The following is a 21,506-nucleotide window of genomic DNA, read 5'->3' on the forward strand; positions in this document are numbered from 1 at the left end:
AGCACAGTCCCACCTACTGACCCTTGAGAACCTGTAGCAGCAGCTCTATGCCTTCCTGGTAACAGACCAGACTGTCCTGGTAGCGGCCGATCCCGTCCAGCTCCACCGCCCTCCTGAGCACGGCGCCCGCCGAGCTCTCCATACCAGCCAGGAGCGACATAACAGGGAAGCGAGTTGTTCACACTCTCAACTGCACTCTGCGTTTCATTTAGTTAACTTCCGCGTTCCACAGACCGGAAACTCGCACTTCCCAAGGTGCGATTTCAACAAGCTTTATTTAGAGTACAACACACGGCGCAGATGCAGAGCAGCGTTACTGAAGCTACGAGCACTGCTTTGCTTCCACTGTGTTTCTGCTGTAGCTATCCCTGTATAGCATCGGATAGGCGCACTGAACCCAAGGTTGTAGGAAGACGTTTTCATACTGGGAATGTATAGTGTGTTCCCACGGGCCGTTTATGATGACGTCATATCCGCAAAGCTGTGCGGTGACCTTCCGTCCTGGTGCATTGTGGGATTGTCCCGTTAGCCCCCCTGCTATTTTCACACCCGACAGCAGGTGAGCTGCTGCTCTATGGAAGGTGGATATGTAGATCAGTGCTCAGCGGATAGATCTTAGAGCCGAACTATTTATTCTGCTCCATGTGATAACTTTCTACCGGCGCTGCATTACGCTATATGGAGTTTTAGGTGTTAGATCTAGTGCTGTGCATTGGGGAGCAGCAGATAGGGTTTTCTGAGCCTATTACTATTGATGACCTGTCATCAGTAGCTGATTGGTGGGGGTCCGCTGCTAGAGAGCCCACTAATCATCTGAGTCCTGGCCCGCTGTGAGTTGGATGATCACATCAGTGGGAGTGTGATTGAAATCAACGGGAGCGATGCCTTCTACTAGATGTCCGGCACCGACCACAATGAGGAGCTGAAAGTGTAGGAGGCATCGCTTCCATTCATTTGAATGAGAGTGATGCCTTCTATTACACATGCAGCTCTGACCACTGATGCCAACCTGAGGCTTGTCTGCACTGACAGTGGCCAGAGGATCAGCTGATCAGCGGGGATCCCAACCCCACCTGTCAGTTATTGATGACTTAGGCTGAGAAAAGCTCACCAATGATAAATTCCTAGAAAACCCCTTAAATTAGCCCGTCACGGCGCCCCCCGCCGCGAAATTCCGCGGCGGAGCACGTCATGGCGCCCCCCAGGAGACCCCATACTAACCTGCGGATCCGGCGTCCTCGCTCCCGCATGACGCTTCCCGCCCACCTCTGCCGCGTTATGTGACACGCCCACCGCGTCACATGACGCGGCCAGCCGTGTCACATGACGCGGTGGGCGGGGAAGCGTTTTCACGCTATCTTCCGCTGTGCTACAGCGAAAGATAGCGTGAACGGACGGCTTCCATTGACTGCAATGGAAGCCGTCTGCGCGTACACCCGCGGCAAATAGAGCATGCTGCGGGTGAGGACGGGTGAATTCACGGTGCGGAATTCCGCACCGTGAGCACTGAGCTATTAGGTTCAATAGAACCTAATAGCTGCGGGCAACGCAACGGATTTCCGCTGCAAATTACGCGGCGGAAATCCATCCGTGAGAAGGAGGCCTTAAACTGTCTGCAGTGAAGGTCATTGTTGCTTCTTAAGGTCCATTTACACAAAACCGATCGCTCAAAATTAGCCAGAAGCTGACAGTTTTGAGCGATCATTTTGCATTAGGTACTCATGGGCTAATCAGCCCTTTAGTAGCTAACTAGCTTCATTTGCATGTATTTAGAGAACAGCGGGTGGTCTGTTCTCTAAACACATAACATTTGTTCTCCCGCGGGCTGCCGACTGCTTACTATGCGCTGGCTGTGGAGAACACAGCATGCCGTAACTCTTATCAGGGACGACTGCTTTTATGCTGAGCTGAAATCAGCGATGGACGAGGAGTGCACAGTATGTGCATGATGGGCACACATTTACACGCAATGGCTATTGCTCAAAGCCGTTGTTTGGAATAAATTTTGAGCAATAATTGTTGTGTGTAAATTAGCCTTTAGTGTCCTGCAGTTTCTCACCTCTTCAGCCTGTTCAGTTTATTATTCTTGCCCTTCGTGCATTGTAGACAAAGGATGTTTGAGTTATGGCGACATGTGTCTGCCAGCTAAAGATCGCAGTATAGCCCTGCTGCATCGAATCCTAATGGATGGGAATGAGGTCGGAAAGCGGACAAACACCATTATAGTCAACGGGGTCCGTCCGGCGCTGTTCAGTGCCGTCATGAGACAGAGCTGTGGAGATTCCCTCTCCTGCTCCCCGAATGGAGTAGAAAAGCGGAATCCACAGATGTGAAACCACCCTGACCCCTACTGATGAGATGTGAGGGTTGTGTTTACTTCAGATGAACATTTATATTTGATGATCTTGTCTTACGCCACAATACAACTGTGGTCTATACGTGTTACACTATTGGAAACCCCCTTTAAATGTTTTACATCTGTTTTTGTAGGTCTGAAGACTGACTGAAGAAAATGGCTGTAGTATGCTGCAGTGTATTGCATAGAAGAATCCCGGGATTGAAGGTAATTATCCCTTTTTAAGTCCCTATTGAGGACTATCATCATTCCTATTATGTGTTTCTTTCTGAGCTTGTTGTGCAGTGCAGGGAAGCGCTGTTCTAAGGAGCATGGGGGGTTCCAGCAGTCGGACCCCACCACTCAGAAACTGATGACATATCCTGGCTATATGCTATCAATTGGAATAGTGTGAAAACCATTACAAGTGATGTATTATTTTGCTGAGACTGTTCTTTTAACTGGACTCTTTGGTATTCAGGTTTTGACAGAGCACCCTTCCATGTCTGTGGTGTGGACTGATTGCATCCGCCATAAGTTTACAAAGTCTCGCCTCCCTGAAAAAGTAAGACTTTCCTGTGTTACATTGAGTTGCCAATAATCATTTATTTCTATTTTCCTATAAAATGTCTTTGGACGTGATTTTACAGTTTTGCATATTAACACAATTTACATGTAAAAATGATATCTCTTGGTTTCCATATACTGCGTCATCTTTAGTGGGGCTTCTATAATGTGGTGGGACACTTCTCAGGATGCAAAACGCTGAAGCATTTCCTGTGCAGACATCAAGCTATGGAGAAATGCTGGGGCATCTCTGCCCTGACGCCTGCAGAATTGTGAATGCAGCTCTTGGTAGTAATACAAGTTTTAACTCAGTTAGTATAGTAATTTATTCAAGTGTTTTTTTTTTGTTTTGTTTTTTTCCTGAAAGTGAAACATTGTGCAAAGTTAAACTTCGGCTTTGAAGGGGTTATACCGTGATTAGCACGGCGTTCAAAACACCGCGCTAATCGCTGTAAAAAGTGCCTGTGTAAGGGAGGCCTAAGTGGCCAGAGCCTTCTTTATTAAGTTTGAACACCAATTTGAATATTACCGACTAAATGACTAAACTTTTTAACCCTAATTACCCCTTACGGTCGCGGGCTTTTCTTTTTTTTTCATTTTCAGTTTTTCTGCCTCACTTTGAAAAAAAAATCATAACTTATTTATCCAGCAGCGTAGCTATCTGAGGACTTGTTTTTGTGGGCTGAATTGTATTTTTCAATGGTACCATGTAGTGGACTGGAAAACATTGAAATAATTCTAGATGGAGTGAAATGGAAAAAGAAGAAGTTCCGCTATCTTTGGTGGTGGTGGGGGGGGGGGGTCTTATATGGTGTAAACACAACAGCAAAAATAACATAAATTTATTCTATGAGTCAGTACGATTACTACAGTTCTCTCTGTCTGTCTCTTCCTACAATGTGTATAGCTAGCATATGTTTCTAACAGTATGCAGAAGAGCACTCCGACTTTAGAGCCATCTTCTCTATAGTGTTAGAAACATGTGTTGGACCTTGCCCGATATGGGAGCTGTGCAGGGAAATCTGATTGTCGGACGAGGTCAGACATTGAATTGGAAAGGGGTAACAGCTGCGATCAACAGTGGTGCTGATCTCAACTGTTGCAGGCGCGTTGCATGGAGCAGGCACGGCTCCCAATCCCCCTCCATACAAACCCTAAACCTCCATGACATACATGTACATCCTGGAGCGTTAAGGGATTAAACAGTCTGACCATAGGCTAAGACTACTATAAACTTACAGAAGGGTCCATTCCATCAAAGGAATGACTTTAGCCCAACTTAAACCAAAAAGGCCGCAATGATTAACCCCTTAGTGACGAAGCCTGTTTGCGCCTTAGTGACGGAGCCAAATTTTGGAAATCGGACATGCGTCGTTCAACGTAGCATAACTCCGTAAAGGCTTTATATATCCAAGTGATTCTGACATTGTTTTTTCGCCACATGTTGTACTTCATTTAGGTTGTAAAAAGAGACCGATATAATTTGTGTATATTTATTAAAAGTACCAATATTGGAAACATTTTGAAAAAATTGTCATTTTTTTCACATTTTCAACCGTAATAGCTCAAATATGTCCAAACATACTGTACAAATTTTTGATAAGATACATATTTCTATCTGTTTACTTTATTCTGAATGCACACTTGAAAAACTTTTGTGTTTTTTTTTTAACCATTTAGAGGACGTACAAATTTAACATTACTTTTCAGCATTTTGAGGAACACTTTGTTTTCCTGCACCAAACCAAGTTTGCAAAGGCTCATAGGTGTCAGAATAATAGATACCCCCCCCCCAAATGACCCCATTTTTAAAACTACACCTCTTAATGTATTCACTGAGGGGTGTCATGAGTATTTTGACCCCACCAGTTTTTTTCAGGAATTAATTCAATTTAGAAGAGAAAAAATAAACTTTCATATTTTTGCAAATATGTCATTTTAAAGACATATTTTTTTCCTATAGAGCCCATGAAAATGAGGATTTACACACCAAAATGGATACCCCCGTTTCTCCCGTGTTCAGAAACATACCATTGTGGCCCTAATCTTATGTCTGGATGCACAACGGGACCCAAAATGAAAGGAGTAGTCGGTGTCTTTCAGAACATAAATTTTGCTTGAAGGCGTTTTAGGCCCCATAGCACACTTGTAGAGCTCTTGAGCGGCCAAAACCAAAGAGAGCCCCCACAGATTACCCCATTTTGAAAACTAGACCCCTTAACGAATTTATATAGGGGTGTACTGCCCATTTTGACCCCACAGTTTTGAATGAATTCAAGCCAAGCAAAAGGAAGAAATTGTGATTTTCGTTTTTTTGTCAATTCTGTCATTTTAAAAACAGCTTTTTTTTGTACAGCACACACATGAATGAAGCCTTGCACCCCAAAATGGATACCCCTGTTTCTCCCGTGTTCAGAGACATACCCATTGTGGCCCTAATCTTATGTCTGGATGCACAACGGGGCCCAAAACGAAAGAAGTAGTTGGTGGTTTTCAGAACATAAATTTTCCTTGAAGGCGTTTTAGGCCCCATAGCACATTTGTAGAGCTCTTAAGCAGCCCAAATCAAAGAGAACCCCCACAAGTGACCCCATTTTGAAAACTAGACCCCTTAACGAATTTATCTAGGGGTGTACTGCCCATTTTGACCCCACAGTTTTTGAATGAATTCAAGCAAAGCAAAAGGAAAAAATTGTAATTTTCGTTTTTTTGTCAATTCTGTCATTTTAAAAACAGCTTTTTTTGTACAGCACACACATGAATGAAGACTTGCACCCCAAAATAGATACCCCTGTTTGTCCCGTGCTCAGAGACATACCCATTGTGGCCCTAATCTTTTGTCTGGATGCACAATGGGGCCCAAAATGAAAGGAGTAGTCGGTGGCTTTCAGAACAGAAATTTAGCATGAAGGTGATTTAGGCCCCATTGCCTACTTGTAGAGCCCTTGAGTGGCCAAAACGACAGAGAACCCCCATAAATGACCCCATTTTGAAAACTAGACCCCCTAACGAATTTATCTAGGGGTGTACTGTGTATTTTTACACTACCATTTTTGAATAAATCTAAGCAAAGCAGTAGGAAAAAAATTAAAATTTTCATTTTTTTGGCAGTTGTATCAATTTAAAAACAGTTTTTTTGTACAGCACACATAGGAATGAAGACTTTCACCCCAAAATGGATACCCCCGTTTGTCTCGTGTTCAGAACCATAACCCTTGTAGCCCTAATCTACTTAAAGGACACATGGCTAGGCCTATAATGGATGGAGCACCCGTTGGATTTCAGGGTACAACGGAATAAATTCCAGGCCCCATTGCCCACTTATAGAGCCATTGAGCGTCCAAAACGATAAAAAAATAACCCACAAATGACCCCATTTTAAAAACTAGACCCCTTAACGAATTCATCTAGGGGTGTATTGCGTATTTTGACCCCACAGTATTTGAATAAATCTAAGCAAAGCAGAAGAAAAAAATTACGATTTTCATTTTTTTGGCAATATTGTCAATTTAAAAACTGTTTTTTTTGTACAGTGTACATAGGAATGAAGACATTCACCCCAAAATGGATACCCCCGTTTGTCCCGTGTTCAGAAACATACCCATTGTGGCTCTAATCTACTTACAGGAAACATGGCAAGGCCTATAATGGAGGGAACACCCGTTGGATTGCAGGGCACAACTGAATACATTCCAGGCCCCATTGCCCACTTGTACGGAATAAAAATTGACACCTTAAAAAAATATCCCCCCCCTCCGCGCCCTTTTCAGCGTTCCCCAAATCTTAGACAAAAGTAATAATGTGAACTGTGTAATATTTCCAAAGACAGGGGTAATTACGGAGGCTGGTTGGGATGGGTACATGGGGCTATAAAACCGTGTATCCCCCCCTCCTCTCATGCTTTTTGGGGGTCATTTTGTGACCTCACCGGCAGGTATGGGGTGTAAAAAGTGGCGCACTGTGAGTCTCCGTAAGCTTAATGAGGTGCGGCGGTCTCACACAGAAGGCGCTCAACAAGCTGCTCCTGGAACTCCAGGAAGGCGAGCGTTCCCGGGGCTTCTTGTAAATTGCGTATTACAGGTAGCGGTCTGAATAACGCCGGGCTCACATGGCTGTAGGTGGAATCTGCTTGCCGAGGCCCGCAGCGGATCCCAGCTGTGAGCCCGGCTGTGACTCTGCGTACGGCCACGTAATGTACTGCGCATAACTGCCTACTCACGCAGGCGGTCATGCGCAGTATATATATTTCTTTTGTTTGTATTTTCCGCACCGTCGCTTAGCGATGACGCTGGTACCCGCAGCCCGTACACAAGGTAGTTGCGTATGGGCTGCGGGTATATCCGCGACCATGGAGCACAATGGGCTCTATGTTGCGGATATCCGTGGTAAAATAGAACCTGCTGCGTTCTCTTTTCTGCGAGTGGATTACACAATTCCGACCCACTAATGTGAGCGGAATTGTGTAATCCAATGCGATTGATCTGCGTATTACCGCGGATCAGAAGCATGCGGAATCCGTAATTCCTATCTGGTCATGTGAGACCGACCTATGTTAGATCGCTACCTTTTTTTCACGTGACCGGGGACCGCCCAACAAGGCCACCCGTCACTGCTCCAGGCTCTCGGCGACCGTTGGTCGCTGGGAGCAAGGAGATTTTAAATTTCCTGGGCTCCCCGACTCCTGCGCATGTGTCTGGTGTTTTGCCGGCGGTCGCATGCGCAGAATCCGGGAACGTTCACGGAAGAAGATTGCGTCGGGGTGCAAATACGGAGGTCTCCGGTAAAAAGTTTCATCTCCTCTCACCGATCGCATCGGTGAGGGGAGATGAACCTTCACCTTTTTTTTACTTTTACGTGATCGCCATTATCCATTGGATAACGGCGAACACGTGATCAGGAACCACTCACCGCGCCCCCCCCCCCCCCCCCCCCCCGTGAAATCCCCAGGCTCTCGGCTAAGTTTTGTAGCCAGGAGCAGGGAGATTTTAAATTACCACAGCTTTTGCGCATGCACCTGCCATATTGGCGACGGGCGCGTGCGCAGAAGCTGGGGTAAGGTCCGCGGGCCTTAGGTACATCATTTCATCCTCCCTCACGGATATGATCCGTGGGGGGAGATGAAACGCAAGATTTTTAAACTTTTTTTAAACTTTTCTTTTACTTTTTGCACTTTTTTAAAAAACTTTTTACCCCTTTTTTAATTTTTTTACTTTTTGCACTTTTTTTTTTACTTTACATGATCACTGTCATCCATTGGATGACAGTGATCATGTCCCTGGTGACATCCCTCTGCTCTTGGCAGCCAAGAGCAGAGGGATTTTGAATTTCCCGGGGCTCAAGCCCCTCTGTGCACGCGCCCGATGTCAATCATCGGGCGCGCATGCGCAGACGGGGATTTCGGGTCCCGGGACATCGCAGAGGACCGGGTGTGAGTATTTTCACCTCCCCTCATGGATCCGATCCATGAGGGGAGGTGAAACTTTACTTTTTTTTTACTTTTTCAACTTTTTCGCGATCGCAGCTATCTAATGGATAGCAGCGATCGCGGGCCCGGGGACCGCTTCCCCGGTAACACCTCCTGGCTCCCGGCTACCTTCAGGAGCCGGGAGCCAGGAGATTTTAAATTTGCCGGGGGCTCCCGGGCTTCTGCGCATGCGCGTGACGTCATCGTGTGGCGCGCATGCGCAGAAGGCCGCCGGCCGGTCCGGGAGGACGAGATCTCCGTGGGACACCGCCGACAAGCCGGGTAAGTAATTTCAGCTGCGCTGGTGGAGCCGATCCAGCAGGGCAGCTGAATAACTAACTTTTTTGACAGTTTTCTTTACTTTTTTTGCGATCGGCGCTATTCATTGGCTAGCGCCGATCGCAATGCCGGGGGTGACTGCCCGCATCCTGGGATGACAGCTCCATGCTGTCGGCTAACTGCGGGCACGGACAGCATGGAGCTGTCACGTCCACAGGCAAGTGGGCATCAATCCAAAGAGGATGCATAAAACTACGTCCTCTAGGATTAAAGCCCATTTTCTGAGGACGTAGTTTCCCGATGGGGCAGTCGTTAAGGGGTTAATACAGCAAACGTAAAAGGCGAAATGAGGATGGGATTTCATTTCAGCTAACAATCAAGGCTGGTGAGCAATTTTTAAAAGTTTTTTTCCGTACATTCAATGACACCCTTTAAAAAAAAAAAAAAAATACAACTCGTCCTGCAAAAAAGCAAGCGCTCATACAGCCATATCAATGGAAAAATTAAAACTTTAGAAATGCAAGTATAAAAAAGAAAAATCTCTGGTTTTTAAGGGGCTAAACATATCTTTTAACAAAATTGATCATGAACAAAAAATGTGAAAAAACTCTGAAGACTTGTTTAAGCAGATGTCTTAAACTGAGCCGTTTATCTTTACTTGGAGTTAGAATCCTACAAGCGACTAGAAAGCGCCTCCATGGTCAGCATGACTGATGGGGGCCCAGTGTAAAGCTAACTGTCCTATAGACGTGGGAATGGAAAATTGCCCTTGGACTACTCCTTGTGTGTTTCTCTTCTCTACATAAGCAGTATTATATTAATACAAGTGTTGTATTTGTATTTATTTAATGTGCAGACTTTTCAACCAAAACCAGAAGATCATGAAAAATATGGAGGAGACCCACAGCAACCACATAAATTACATCTTATTACCAGAGTGCGATCTTGTGTTGGAAGGCCATACTGGGAGAAGGAAGTGATTGACAGACTAGGACTTCAAAAGGTATACCGTTTATATGGTAGGAAAGTTAAAATGGCAAAACTTCATGATGCGCCGTCCAAAAGAGTGAAAAGATATATCTCATAAGACCTCTAATTTGGCAAGCCCTGTTTAGCTCTCCGGTGCTGTTAGGATTCTAGAGTGTCCAACATTAAAGAATTGCTTGTGTACTGATAGGATTTACTATAAAATGCTAGTTGTATATTTCTCTGGATTATGTATGTGATTTACACTTTTGGGCAGGAAATCGCGTTTTGCCATTGCATGCTATGGGCAGCATTTGCTGCGGAATCCGAAGGCGGACGCCCACTCCGGATTCCACAACAAAAATCCACCTGTGTGCAGCCGGCCTAACGCAAACCACAAGAACTGCATTTCACTGCAAAAGTGACTGTTTCCATAGAATAAGTACAACAATAAGTTATTATCATGGTCTGTGAAAAGTGTGAAAGGCATTTGGGAACAATTCTGAATACGAAGCCCTTTCAATCTCTCGGTTGGTTGTTACTCCTAACACATGTCTGACAAATTAGTATTTTCCTTCACAGCTACATATCCAGCTGTCATGTATTGTATGTCTTGTCTAATTTTGTTTTGTTTTTTCCTCCTAAACTTTGAATTTCAGGCTCACAAGCCAGTTGTGCATAAGAACATCCCAGGAGTCAACAATCAGCTTAAGGTCGTTAAGCACTTAGTAAGGTTTGTACATCATTATTAGTAGCATTGGACTGCTTTTATAGGATTGTTTTGGTGCCTTTTTGATACTACTTTTGTAAACCATGTAGCAGGATTACTTTTAATCCCAGTCCATTATTTTAACAAATGTAGTCCGTATGATAATCTGCATTTCTACAGCACTGACTTGTAATCTTATTTCCCTCTCCCTAAATCTTCCCAGATTTTACCACTATAGAATGATCTATTTTCTGTTAACCACTTCAAAATAACAGGTACCCCCTAAAGGGAACCTGTCACCAGGTTCTTGCTGCCTGAAGCTTAGGCCTCTTTCACACGGGAGATGCGCTTTTACACCAAATTTTCTTACCCATTCACACGCGCGGCTGCACCGTATTAGCACAAAAATACTCTGCAACCTGGAACTCCCTCAGTCGGCATAAATCCTCGAGATGACTCCCAATGGCTCAATAGAGCGTTGGATGCTGCTAAGCTCCCTCCTCCCTTTTTTAGCAGCTCCCATAGGAGTCTATGGGAGCCGCCAGTGTATATTGGCCGAAAGATAGGGCAAGACCTATCTTTTCCGGCTGCGTATAAATTCGGTCGCCGGTGTCCTATCTTTCCCGGCGTGCCTTTTTTACGTGGCTAAAAATTGGTCATCTGAATGAATACATTGGAATCCAATGATTTAGTTGGTTGCGATTTTTACTTTTTTTAAATTAAATTAGCCACGCTAGTGTGAATACGGCCTTAGGCAGCATGAACTAGGGATAGAAATTCCCATTCGGGCTATGTATGCTTTATTTTGAAATACTTCTGCGCTTCAGAAAAAACATACTTAGAAGCTGAGCTCTCGAGTCAAAGGGGCAGGGCACACTGGGGTCTTGCCATCCGCAGCCTCAAGAGTGACTGCTCCTCTCCTTGCTTGTGTACAGGGAGACAGCTGGCACTCTTGATGCTGTGGGTGAGGAGATCCTGGGGCGGCCCACCTCTTCGACTCTGAGATCCATTCCAGCTGAACTTAGAGTTAAACTTCTAAACATGTTTCAGAATAAAATAGACATGAGCCGAATGGGCATATCTGTTCTGGCAGCTTGAGCATGGTGACAGATTCATTTTAAATGAAATTTATTATGGAAATTTTCTAGATTACTGATTCTTTTTTTTAAAATTTTCTGTACTTAATTTAGTCCCAGCCGTCTAGTTGAACGTTGATTAAAACAATAGGTTATTTTCCGATGACACATTCCCTTTAAAAGAAGTTTGCAGGATGACTTGTATCCTGTTAAAACAAAGGGGTTACAGCATCATGAAATCTCTACTTAATAGCTGGTTGTAATCTCCTGCCGATCCGTGTATGTATCATATGATTCTAGAATAATTGTTCCAGAGACATAGAAAAACTGCAGTTTGGTAACTGATGCTCTTTTATATGATATTTAAGAATATACAAAATTAATGCTAAATACTTTTCTTCAGAGTCCAGCCGCTGAAACTACCTTATGGGCTTCCAACAGAGGAGGACATGTCAGACACGTACCTGAACAGCTTAGGCAAGCTGGTGATTCGTAAAAAGCTAAAGCCAGTTGACACAAAATCAATTGAATCCTAGTGTATGCCATTATTATTATTTGGAAATAAAGCATTTTTGTATAGTGTCTGTATTTTGAATATTTTCAGTGATTATGTTTGATATAAAAGCATCACGCACATGGTGAGAGTCATGAAACAAAAACAAAAAAAACATGCCAGAATAGCATTTTTTTCTGACCTTCAAAATAGAATTAATAAGTAATCAAAACGTTGTATGAGCAGCAAAATGTTGCCAATGAAAAGTGCAATCCATCCTACAAAGAATAGATTTAGAATAAAAGACTCAAATCGTTATTGAAAATGAATTAAAATACATATATACACACAGGGCACAAGAACCACCAGTAGGAGGTGAAGAGATTCTGAAGAGACACTATGCGTCATTGGGGACTAGTCTGCTGATATTGATAGGTATGTGTGCTAGACCAGGGGCACTCACGCCTATCAATATCAGGAAGGGTGGGGGGACAACACATATAGAGCCTGTTAGATGTACTCCTTCCTCTGCAAACTAAAAGTACCCTTTACACAGGCAGATTATTCATACTGGTAAATCAGATTTTCCGTTAACCTCCACAACAGCACTTACCAGGAGGATAAATAAACCACGTGGAAGCCTTTTAAATTGGCCTCCTCAGGTATCCTCTCCAGTAATTCTCTTAGTACTAAAAGAACCTGAAAAGATATTGAAACCACAAGAAAAAAAGACAAAATCCTATCTTTGGGTCAGGAATAGAGATGAGCGAGTATACTCGCTAAAGCACATTACTCGAGCGAGTAGTGCCTTAGCCGAGTATCTCCCCGCTCGTCTCTAAAGATTCGGGGGGCGGGGAGAGCGGGAAGGAACGGAGGGGAGATCTCCTTCTGCCCCCCCCCCCCCCCCCCTGCTCCCCGCCGCAACTCACCTGTCACCGGCGCCGGCCCCCGAATCTTTAGAGACGAGTGGGGAGATACTCGGCTAAGGCACTACTCGCTCGAGTAATGTGCCTTAGCGAGTATACTCGCTCATCTCTAGTCAGGAAATAATACCATGTTCTTGTAAAGGTTAACGGAAAACTGGATTACTGTAAGTGTAATCCGCTTTTCCTAACCCCATCAACAACAGCACTACCAGGAGGACTAGAACGGTAACAACGGTTGATTTATTTTTTTTCGGCCAAAAGCTACATCCTGACTTGAAACAGCATTTAGTTTATACAGATAGTCCCCTACTTCCGAACAGGTTCTGTTCCAGGCGGGTAGCTGGAAGAGATCTCTGGCATGCTCTGCCTCCATTCAGTAAGTGATCATTGCTCCCGGTGTAGAAGCACAGGATCGATAGCCCGACAGCCATCCCAGCGATTGTCTAACAGTCGTCCCGTGTGCTAGTTACCTATGGTTAGTAGGACTGGTTGGTATACTGTAGACCGGCTAGAAGAAACGTTGCCTACTTTCTCCAGCAGATCTTACATGGATACATTGCTAGTGCTGTATTTTGTCTAGACCCCCTATAAACCATATTAACAAATGAAACAAGCTTTTCATGAAATAAATTACATTTAATAAATATCTGTCAACCTAAAATACAAAATTTAACAAGGTCTCCAAACAATACGAACAGCAAATCTATGCAGTATCATGAAATACAAAATACAATTTCTCGCTTATAATACAAAGTGTCTGCAGGTAGTGATCCCTGTCTGATGGCACATGGCTAATGCATGATTGCTTAAAAGAGAAATAGAATTTAGCGCTCACTTCTGGCAGCATTATCATGTTCGCACTTTAGTTTTATGCTGAATCAAATATCAACTTATTGGCCAGCAAATTATTTTTGATTTATGCTGGTAGTTTCATCAATGTGATCAATGAACAAGGGTTTTTTTTGTTTTTTTTTAACTGAAGTCAAGAAAATAGCAATTGTCATTCCATTGTAATGTAGTAGTGATGTACATTTTTTTGTACATACAGATTCAGCTTTTACAAAGAATCTACCTTCAAATATACTGTATTTCCAACGTCATTTATGTCCAAAATATGACACTTTATTCAATGCATTAACTATAATAAATGTTTCACTGTCTATAGTCTAGTGTGCAGTACCATTTCATATCTTGCACACATTAAATACACTTATAGCCTAAAAGGGCTATGTGCAGCATTTTCTTCCATCCAAAAGCCAGGTAGCTGGATGGAAAGCAGATGGACCCCATTATAGTCAATGGGGTCTGTTCGGCACTGTTTGGTTTTGTCCAGAGATGGAGCCGTTGAACTTCGGGGATTCCTATTTCCTACTCCCTGAACAGAGCAGGAAAGTGGAACCCCGGGTGCAGATATGAAACCCACCAAAAGGCTCCCTTGTTGCACATTATTTAATGTGGGTGTAATGAGCCATACCGGTGTGTTTCTAGGACAAACCCATGTATCTGTGCCTGTAGTAACTTACATAATCATGTGTATAGACAGAAATGACAACAACAACTGGAAGACAGTACAGTCTTACCACCCCTGAGTATATGTAGGGTTCAAACAAAATGTTCAAACAGATATAAGCCTGGTAACACTTGCTTTGTTTTTTCAAGTCTAAAGGCCCCCACCCATTATAGAAAAGATGTCCGAACCCAACGATTTTCATAGGACTATCATATGTGTATGGGGTTTCTGTACGCTCACCTGAGAGATGTCAGGCGAAAGAAGAATCGGGCATGCTGAATTTCAACACCTAATACTTTCGCTCTCCCAGGAGATAAGCCTCACAAGAGCAGTTTAGTTGAGGCTTACTCCTCTCCGCCTATTAAAAATACATGAACTGAGTATTCATGTGTATGGGGGATCTGACAGAAACAGGTGTCTCGGCTGACCGGTATTGAAGGTATATGGACACCTTTAGTGTTTTTCTATATCTAGACCTGTAAATTAATTGGCCATGTAATGTCTGTGTATTGTGAGTTTAATTCCTTTCATTTGTCCTATGATGCCACAGATATGATTCCTTAAATTAGGTTCTGTTTACTGTTGGTCAAAAACGATCTTCTTTCAGCTGCAGCAGCCATGGCATGGAATGTAGAGTTTTCCTTCGACAACAGTACTGACGGCCGGTCAAACTCCGTGATCTTTAAAAAGAGATAAATGAAAAAAAATAACTAAGAATAGATTGTTCTATACATCACTATAACAAAATTGTCACTTGGTTTTCAGAAAATGAATATTACATAATATGTCTAAGTACTTTATGTGTTGTGTGACAATGATGGGGAAGCCATTGAAGGAAGATTTCCCCTCAAAATTCTATCATATGTGTCTTAGGCTATGGGAAGTGTTTGGCTAAAAAGTTTTTTGTTTTTTTTTACAAGTCCGAAAAGGGCCTGGAGTCCAAAGGCCCTTTTACATGGCCCGATCAGGCATGAGCATTGGTATGAATGTTCATTTGAGCAATTATCGGGCCATGCAGTGTTCCACCTGATCAGCCGATGAATGAACAAAGGTATGTAAACAGGGTATGTGCTGCCAACAAAGCCGATACTATATTGGGAATGAACAGTCACCGTCGCAATGCAGATTGCATCAGTCTGTGTAAAGGCCATTTTAACGAGACCCAATCTCGTTGATTGACGCTCCTCAAATGGCTGCTTTTGGCCCATGTAAAAGGCCCCTAACTGGGGAAGAGTAGAGTGAGCTCCCAAAACCTTAGTCCATCTTAAGTACAAGGACGCTAATTAATTACCTGCAGCTGTGGTATGTATAAAGAAAAAAGAGTTTGTAATCTCTGTATATAATCACCGCTTCAGTTGAAGTTCTGCCTAGTCAGGATTTCTCACAATTTTTTGGCAATGACTTATCAATTTACTACAGGTAGAGTTATATGATAAAAAGGGACAAAGGAACTTTCTATACAGCAAGTGATTTTGCTGGTAATTGTACTTCAACACCTTAAGAACATGGCCTAGTTTGATACTTAAGGAGGTTTTCTGAGACTAAACTATTGATGACATATCCTCGGGATACTGCTAGATCATCAATAGTTAATCAGTGAATACTGCAGCTCGGGTGAGCGCCAAGGCTTCTTCAGTCTGTACAAAGCACAGCACTGTACACTGTATAGTGGTCATGCCTGGTATAGCAGCTCAGTCATATTCACGTGAATAAGACTGATCTACTCTTAGGCCATGTGAGCAATGAACGTGACCTGAGAAGAGTCTGCAGCCTTGGATCGGGGTCTACTACGATCCAAGTGGTAGCCCCCCATCAATCAACTATTGATGACCTATCCTGAGGATAGGTCATCAATAATTTAGTCCCAGAAAAGGCCTTTAAGGACAGTGATTATTTATTTATTTTATCATCTCCACTTTTCAAAAACCATGGTTTTACATTGACATAGCCATATGAGGACTTGTTCGTTCCATGATGAGCTGTTGTTTTTATTGGTACTATTTTGAGGTATATAACTATACTAAGGTATATTGTATAACTTTTATTTTTTTTTTATTAGGTGGGGGGTAGGGACTTTGTGAAAAAACACAAATTCTGCCATTGTTTTTTTTTTTACTTATAACAAATATAACTAATAATCCGACATAAATATTGCTACTTACTTTTCCATGGTCCATAACCATTATTCTGTCGCAATGGAACACAGTATTAAGACGATGAGCTATAATGAGCACAGTGCATTCACTGAATGCATCTTTAATAGTTTCTTGAATGAGTACATCGGTGTCATTGTCAATTGCTGCAGTTGCTTCATCCAGCAGTAATATCTGATTAAAAAAAGAATTGTCTTAGAAAAAGTTATCAGACAATCACGTAAAATGTAAAAACATATGGAAGGGTGTCCCCATCTTAGACATTTATGGCATATACACATATTACGCCATAAATCTCTAATGAAAGTGGGAGCTCCATTTCACTTTGGCCTCATTCACGTGAGCATATGCCATTTGGGCTGTGAAAAATGCACTGTTTTCACTACTTCTGTATGTGCGTTTTTGGTGCAAAAAAACCCCAAAACAAACAACTCACAATGTCCCAATTGATTCCACTTTATCCCCCCCCCCCCCCTTCCCTCTTCCTCCACTGTCTCCTGGGAACATAGAGAAAACAAAACTTGATATATGATCCCATAGACTTTAATGGGCGATTTCGGTCCATGATACAGAGCAAGATAGGACAAGCTGCAATTTTTTTTACGCACATAAAAACACATATCTGAATAACTAATACAAATCAATAGTGTTGTATGCTGTCTGTACTACGTCTGTAAAAAATATGCATGTAATACGGACAGAAACTACTGGAGCCAAAGACGTTTACATTTTATGAAGCCCATTTAAAACCTATAGATCCATTATCAGATCTGTTTAAAAAAGACAGCAAGAATGATATGGGTGTTATAACTGGATAGCCAAAAGTGATGTGAATAGGCCTTGAAGAAGTGTACAAATGCAGAGTTTGCTTGTGCGTTATTTAATATTAGATTCTATTTTAAATATATTTCAGATATTCCAGCAGATCCTAAAACACACTTCAAAAATCATGGTGAAACGATACAACTTCTCTATTGTTAATCAATTCCAATGTTTCCAGGTCTGCCATGAATAATAAACAGCACACCCACTGTACTCCTGTACTTTGTCCACATACCTGACTATTTCTAAGTAAAGCCCGTGCCATGCACAGAAGTTGACGTTCTCCAACTGAGAAATTGCCACCATTTTCAGTCACAACAGCATATAGCTTTCCATGAAGCTGTTCAACCTAAAATGTAGAAAAGGTATATTTGTTAGTATTTTAAATAGATATTTGTTATTTTTACCATTTTGTGCGTGTGTGTGTATGTATGTATGTATGTATGTATGTATGTATGTATGTATGTATGTATGTATGTATGTATATATATATATATATAATACATATAGGACCAAAGAAATGTTATGCTGATTCTGGGCTACATTGTAAACACTGATCGGCTGTAACGTTAAGACAACTGACAGATGACATGAATTACCCGGATTACCTTGAGACAATGGTACCTCTGTCAAGGGGTGGGATATATTAAACAGCAAGTTAGGGGTCACTTCTTGAAGTTGATGAGTTGGAAGCAGAAAAAAGGGCAAGTGTAAGGATCTGAGCAATTCTAACAAGGGCCAAATTGTGATGGCATCTCAAAAACAGCAGGTCTTGTGGGCTGTTCCCAGTATGGAACAATTAGTAGCTACCAAAAGTGGTTTAAGGAAGGACAACCAAAGCTCACTGATGCACGTAGGGAACAAATGCTAGCCCATTCGGTCCAATCCCAAGGAAGACCTACAGCAGCAAACATTGCTGAGCAAGTTAAAGGGTTTTTTCACAATTAAAAAAATGATGGGGAAGATAACTGGGGAAAATTTTTAAAAAGCCGTACACACCTTTCCAGTGACCTTCCTGCTCTCACGTTGGCTCTCCAGTCTCCATTGGACTAATCTTGAACAGCACATGACTGCTGCATTCATTTCCATCACTCATCAATCACTGGCCTCTGCGGTCACAAGCACTTTGCGCACATGCGGTCAACATGCCATTCATTTAGCAGCCACTTCTGGGATCGGAGAGGCAGTGCTGGAATGGGGAAGCTTTGGAAGAGTATGGCTTTTTCTTTGGTCTACACTGTTATCTGCCCTGTAATTTTTTTTTATATTTTAATCTTGGAAAACACCTTTAACGTTGGTAATAATAGACAGTTATGACAACACCTAGTGTGTCACAGCTTACTGTGTGTGACGCTTTGTAGATGCAGATCAGGCAGAGTACTTGTGTTGATGATCCTACATCACCAAAAGCACCTACTACAATAGACAAAGTAACCTAGCTTGATTAATCACATTTTCTTTTACATCATGGAGACAGCCAGTGGAAGCAATGTGATACTCTGGACAATGTTCTGCAGGAAAACCTTTTGTTCTGGAATTTATGTGAGTGTTACTTTAACATGTGCCACCTACCTAAAATTTTCTATTGAAGAAGAGCTCAGTATGAACTGAAATATTGCACTAGTGTCAATAAAAGGATCTTTGATTTGGAGTGTTACCCATGCGTCGTCTTCTATAATTATTACAAGCGCCTTGTATAAAGTGTTATTGGGCCTGCACCATCCTATTTCTTATCCAGTGCTGTTATATCTTTGCAAAACCTACCTAAATATGGTTACATACCAAGTACACTCCTTGCCGGCAACAATATTCACTAATGTTCTCTTAGCAGAATAATAAGCAACCTGCCACACTGCAAAAGTTGTTTTAGGAATGGTGTAAGGAATATGACAAAGAGTTCAAGATGTTGACTTGTCTCAATGGGTCAGAACATGTAGGGGACACATTATAGGGTAAGTATTTTAATGCTATGGCTGATTTGGTACACCAAACCCAAGAGGCTTAAACTACCATAATTTAACTTTTACTCCATTGCTTGTTGCCTGGGCTGTTTTGGGGTATCTACCTGCATGATATGGAAAGTACATTGCTGCATATATGCATGCCATATAATGACAGTGTGATATGTAAGACATCAGAAATAAAGGCAGTATAATTCCCTTATATAATTATACAGCTTCCGATAATGTAGAAATAAAAAGAATATATGAATATTACTTGTTCCTACAAGTATATTAATGTACACATTACTTACTGGCCATGTTGTAAGTTCTTGATAAACGAAATTACATATTACATACTACAACATTCTTAACATCTTCTATATTGTGAAGGACGTGGTTATAGCTCATTACGAAATGATAAATATAGAATGATACAATTGCAAACTTGGTTGAAGAATGGTCATGTGTTAGGAAGACGCTTGTGATGGTGAAAGCTTCCTCAAGGTGGCAGTGTGTAATTTATACATACGCGTTGTTTCATATGTGTCTTCTCTAATGCATTCCACACTTCTTCATCTGTGTATTGATTCAATGGGTCCAAATTCCACCTAAAAAGTATTACTTATTTTGGTATATATTCAACATACCACATAGTGTTAGGGTAGGTTCAGTCTGTATTTAAGTTCTACATTGAGCTTTCCATCCCGGGAATCTATTTACTTACACAAACAACAGTATTCATAGGGTACCAAACGTAGAACCATGGACTTTAATGAGAAAAACGGAGACCAAAGGAACAAACTTTGGTGTCTGTGTGCCTTGGTTTCTGTTAGTTTGTATCTTTTTTTAGAGGTCACAATAGTCAATAGTTGACTGTGCTATTGTGTCCTCCAAAAAAGGGGGAAAGAACGGAAACTAGGTCAAATGGAGGCCAAGGTTTGCAGCTTTGGTCTCTGTTTGCTTCAATAAAGTCAATGGTTCTGCTAGGAGTTCCATTTAAATGCAATTTTCAAGTATTTAAATGGAATCCTAGAATGGAAAGCTCAACATAGAGCTTAACAGACTGAACCTGTCCTTAGTAATTAACTTATGTTATAATCACACCAACATCATTAGCTATTCTTTGCATAGTTATATCCTCACTGACCAGCTTTTGGTAATATCTATCAACACTCTTATGCACACAAAAAGGCAGAACATGAAAAAATGCGCACTCCCGAAAAGTTTATGTATAATAACAAAATATATTTTATGATGTCCAAAATTGTACTCTGTTGTATGATCTCTGTGATTTTTGCACTAACGCTCCATGCATTTCAATGGGGCCTCTCACTCTAGCGTTTTTATGCAGTGTATTGAACACGTGCAAAAAAGGTGTGACATCATCAGCTTGCTTGCCTCTGTTCTTGCTGCACAAAAAAACGCAGTGTTTTTAGAAACGCTCATATGAGAGTGGCCTTGTCCCCCTTTTCTATATGCACTGGTATAGTATATATGGTTGCATCGTTAGGGTATGTGTGTTCACACATAGTGGATTTTTGTGTGGATGTCCAAAAAAATTTGCAACATATTTTAAGCTGTGGCTTTTGGTCCAGATCCTCACTAAAATGTGCATCAAAATCTGTACTATTTGGTGTGGATTTTGAAACAGACCCGTAAGAGATTCCACCCTTTCAATTGAAGGAGTGAAGTCTACTGTGTATCCACAGCAAAATATGCACCAATGCTGTGGATTCTGAAGCAGTTTTGGATGTAGAATATGACATGGATTTTGGTGCGGATTTTCTGCTGCATAAAATCCACACCAATTCCGCTACGTGTGAACGTACCCTTAATCTGTATCTCACTGCGCTGATATAAGAAATCAACGCAGCCCTACACATTCATGGCCAAAGTCTGCATAGCAGTTGTACAGTCAAGCATTCTGGTGGGGATTAATCATCAGGTGAACTTTTGATGTCTGTTTTCCGGCATGCTTTTTCCCCCCTTCTCCAGTGTAAAATGTTACAAATTTACCAAAAGTCACACTATCAGTAAATTTGTTGCATCTATAAATACGTCTAAACATGTGCAGTAACTTTATATGCCACCCAGCCCCTGTTGTGAGGTTGCAACAAATTTTGTGAAGATTTTGCCCCTCATCCGTTTGTATTAATTTCCCAAAGGTGGCCTTATAGGTCTGCTCACTAGGTGTTTCTACTATAGAGAAACCATACCCTTCCTGACCTACATCATAAGGCCCTCACCTATGGGAGCGGGACAT

General features: G+C 42.1%; 3 protein-coding genes across 9 annotated transcripts in view; 1 reads left to right on the forward strand and 2 right to left on the reverse strand.

Moving 5' to 3' along the window:
* Nucleotides 1–239, reverse strand: part of MITD1 (microtubule interacting and trafficking domain containing 1) — a 37,826-nt gene extending 37,587 nt beyond the window's left edge. The window contains exon 1 of the mRNA XM_066578895.1: nt 22–239. Within this exon, the coding sequence (XP_066434992.1) occupies nt 22–160 (139 nt within the window). The 5' untranslated portion in view covers nt 161–239. The remainder of the gene's footprint in view (nt 1–21) is intronic.
* Nucleotides 4–11,978, forward strand: MRPL30 (mitochondrial ribosomal protein L30). Of its 2 annotated transcripts, none has more exons than XM_066578911.1 (6): nt 4–255; nt 2,491–2,563; nt 2,817–2,900; nt 9,502–9,648; nt 10,271–10,344; nt 11,800–11,978. In XM_066578911.1, exons 2-6 carry the CDS (start codon nt 2,513–2,515, stop codon nt 11,930–11,932), a joined length of 489 nt encoding a protein of 162 aa, XP_066435008.1. In that variant the 5' UTR covers nt 4–255; nt 2,491–2,512; the 3' UTR covers nt 11,933–11,978. The 2 variants fall into 2 exon arrangements, with proteins under 2 accessions (XP_066435008.1, XP_066435003.1); XM_066578906.1 differs by lacking the exon at nt 4–255 and adding an exon at nt 292–559.
* A 1,452-nt stretch (nt 11,979–13,430) lies between these two features.
* The window catches only part of LOC136578747 (ATP-binding cassette sub-family C member 5-like), a 120,361-nt gene continuing 112,285 nt past the window's right edge, over nt 13,431–21,506 (reverse strand). For 5 of the 6 annotated variants that reach the window (XM_066578920.1, XM_066578924.1, XM_066578915.1 and 2 more), the window contains 4 exons: nt 19,773–19,851; nt 17,536–17,649; nt 16,488–16,652; nt 13,431–15,005 (listed from right to left, as the gene is read on the reverse strand). In XM_066578920.1, the coding sequence (XP_066435017.1) occupies nt 14,886–15,005; nt 16,488–16,652; nt 17,536–17,649; nt 19,773–19,851 (478 nt within the window). In that variant the 3' untranslated portion in view covers nt 13,431–14,885. Of the gene's footprint in view, nt 15,006–16,487; nt 16,653–17,535; nt 17,650–19,772; nt 19,852–21,506 lie in introns of those variants that run through there. The other variant, XR_010786655.1, reaches the window with a different exon arrangement.

The sequence above is a fragment of the Eleutherodactylus coqui genome, chromosome 1 (genome assembly GCF_035609145.1).
Source record: "Eleutherodactylus coqui strain aEleCoq1 chromosome 1, aEleCoq1.hap1, whole genome shotgun sequence".
NCBI classification, from domain to species: Eukaryota; Metazoa; Chordata; class Amphibia; order Anura; family Eleutherodactylidae; genus Eleutherodactylus; species Eleutherodactylus coqui.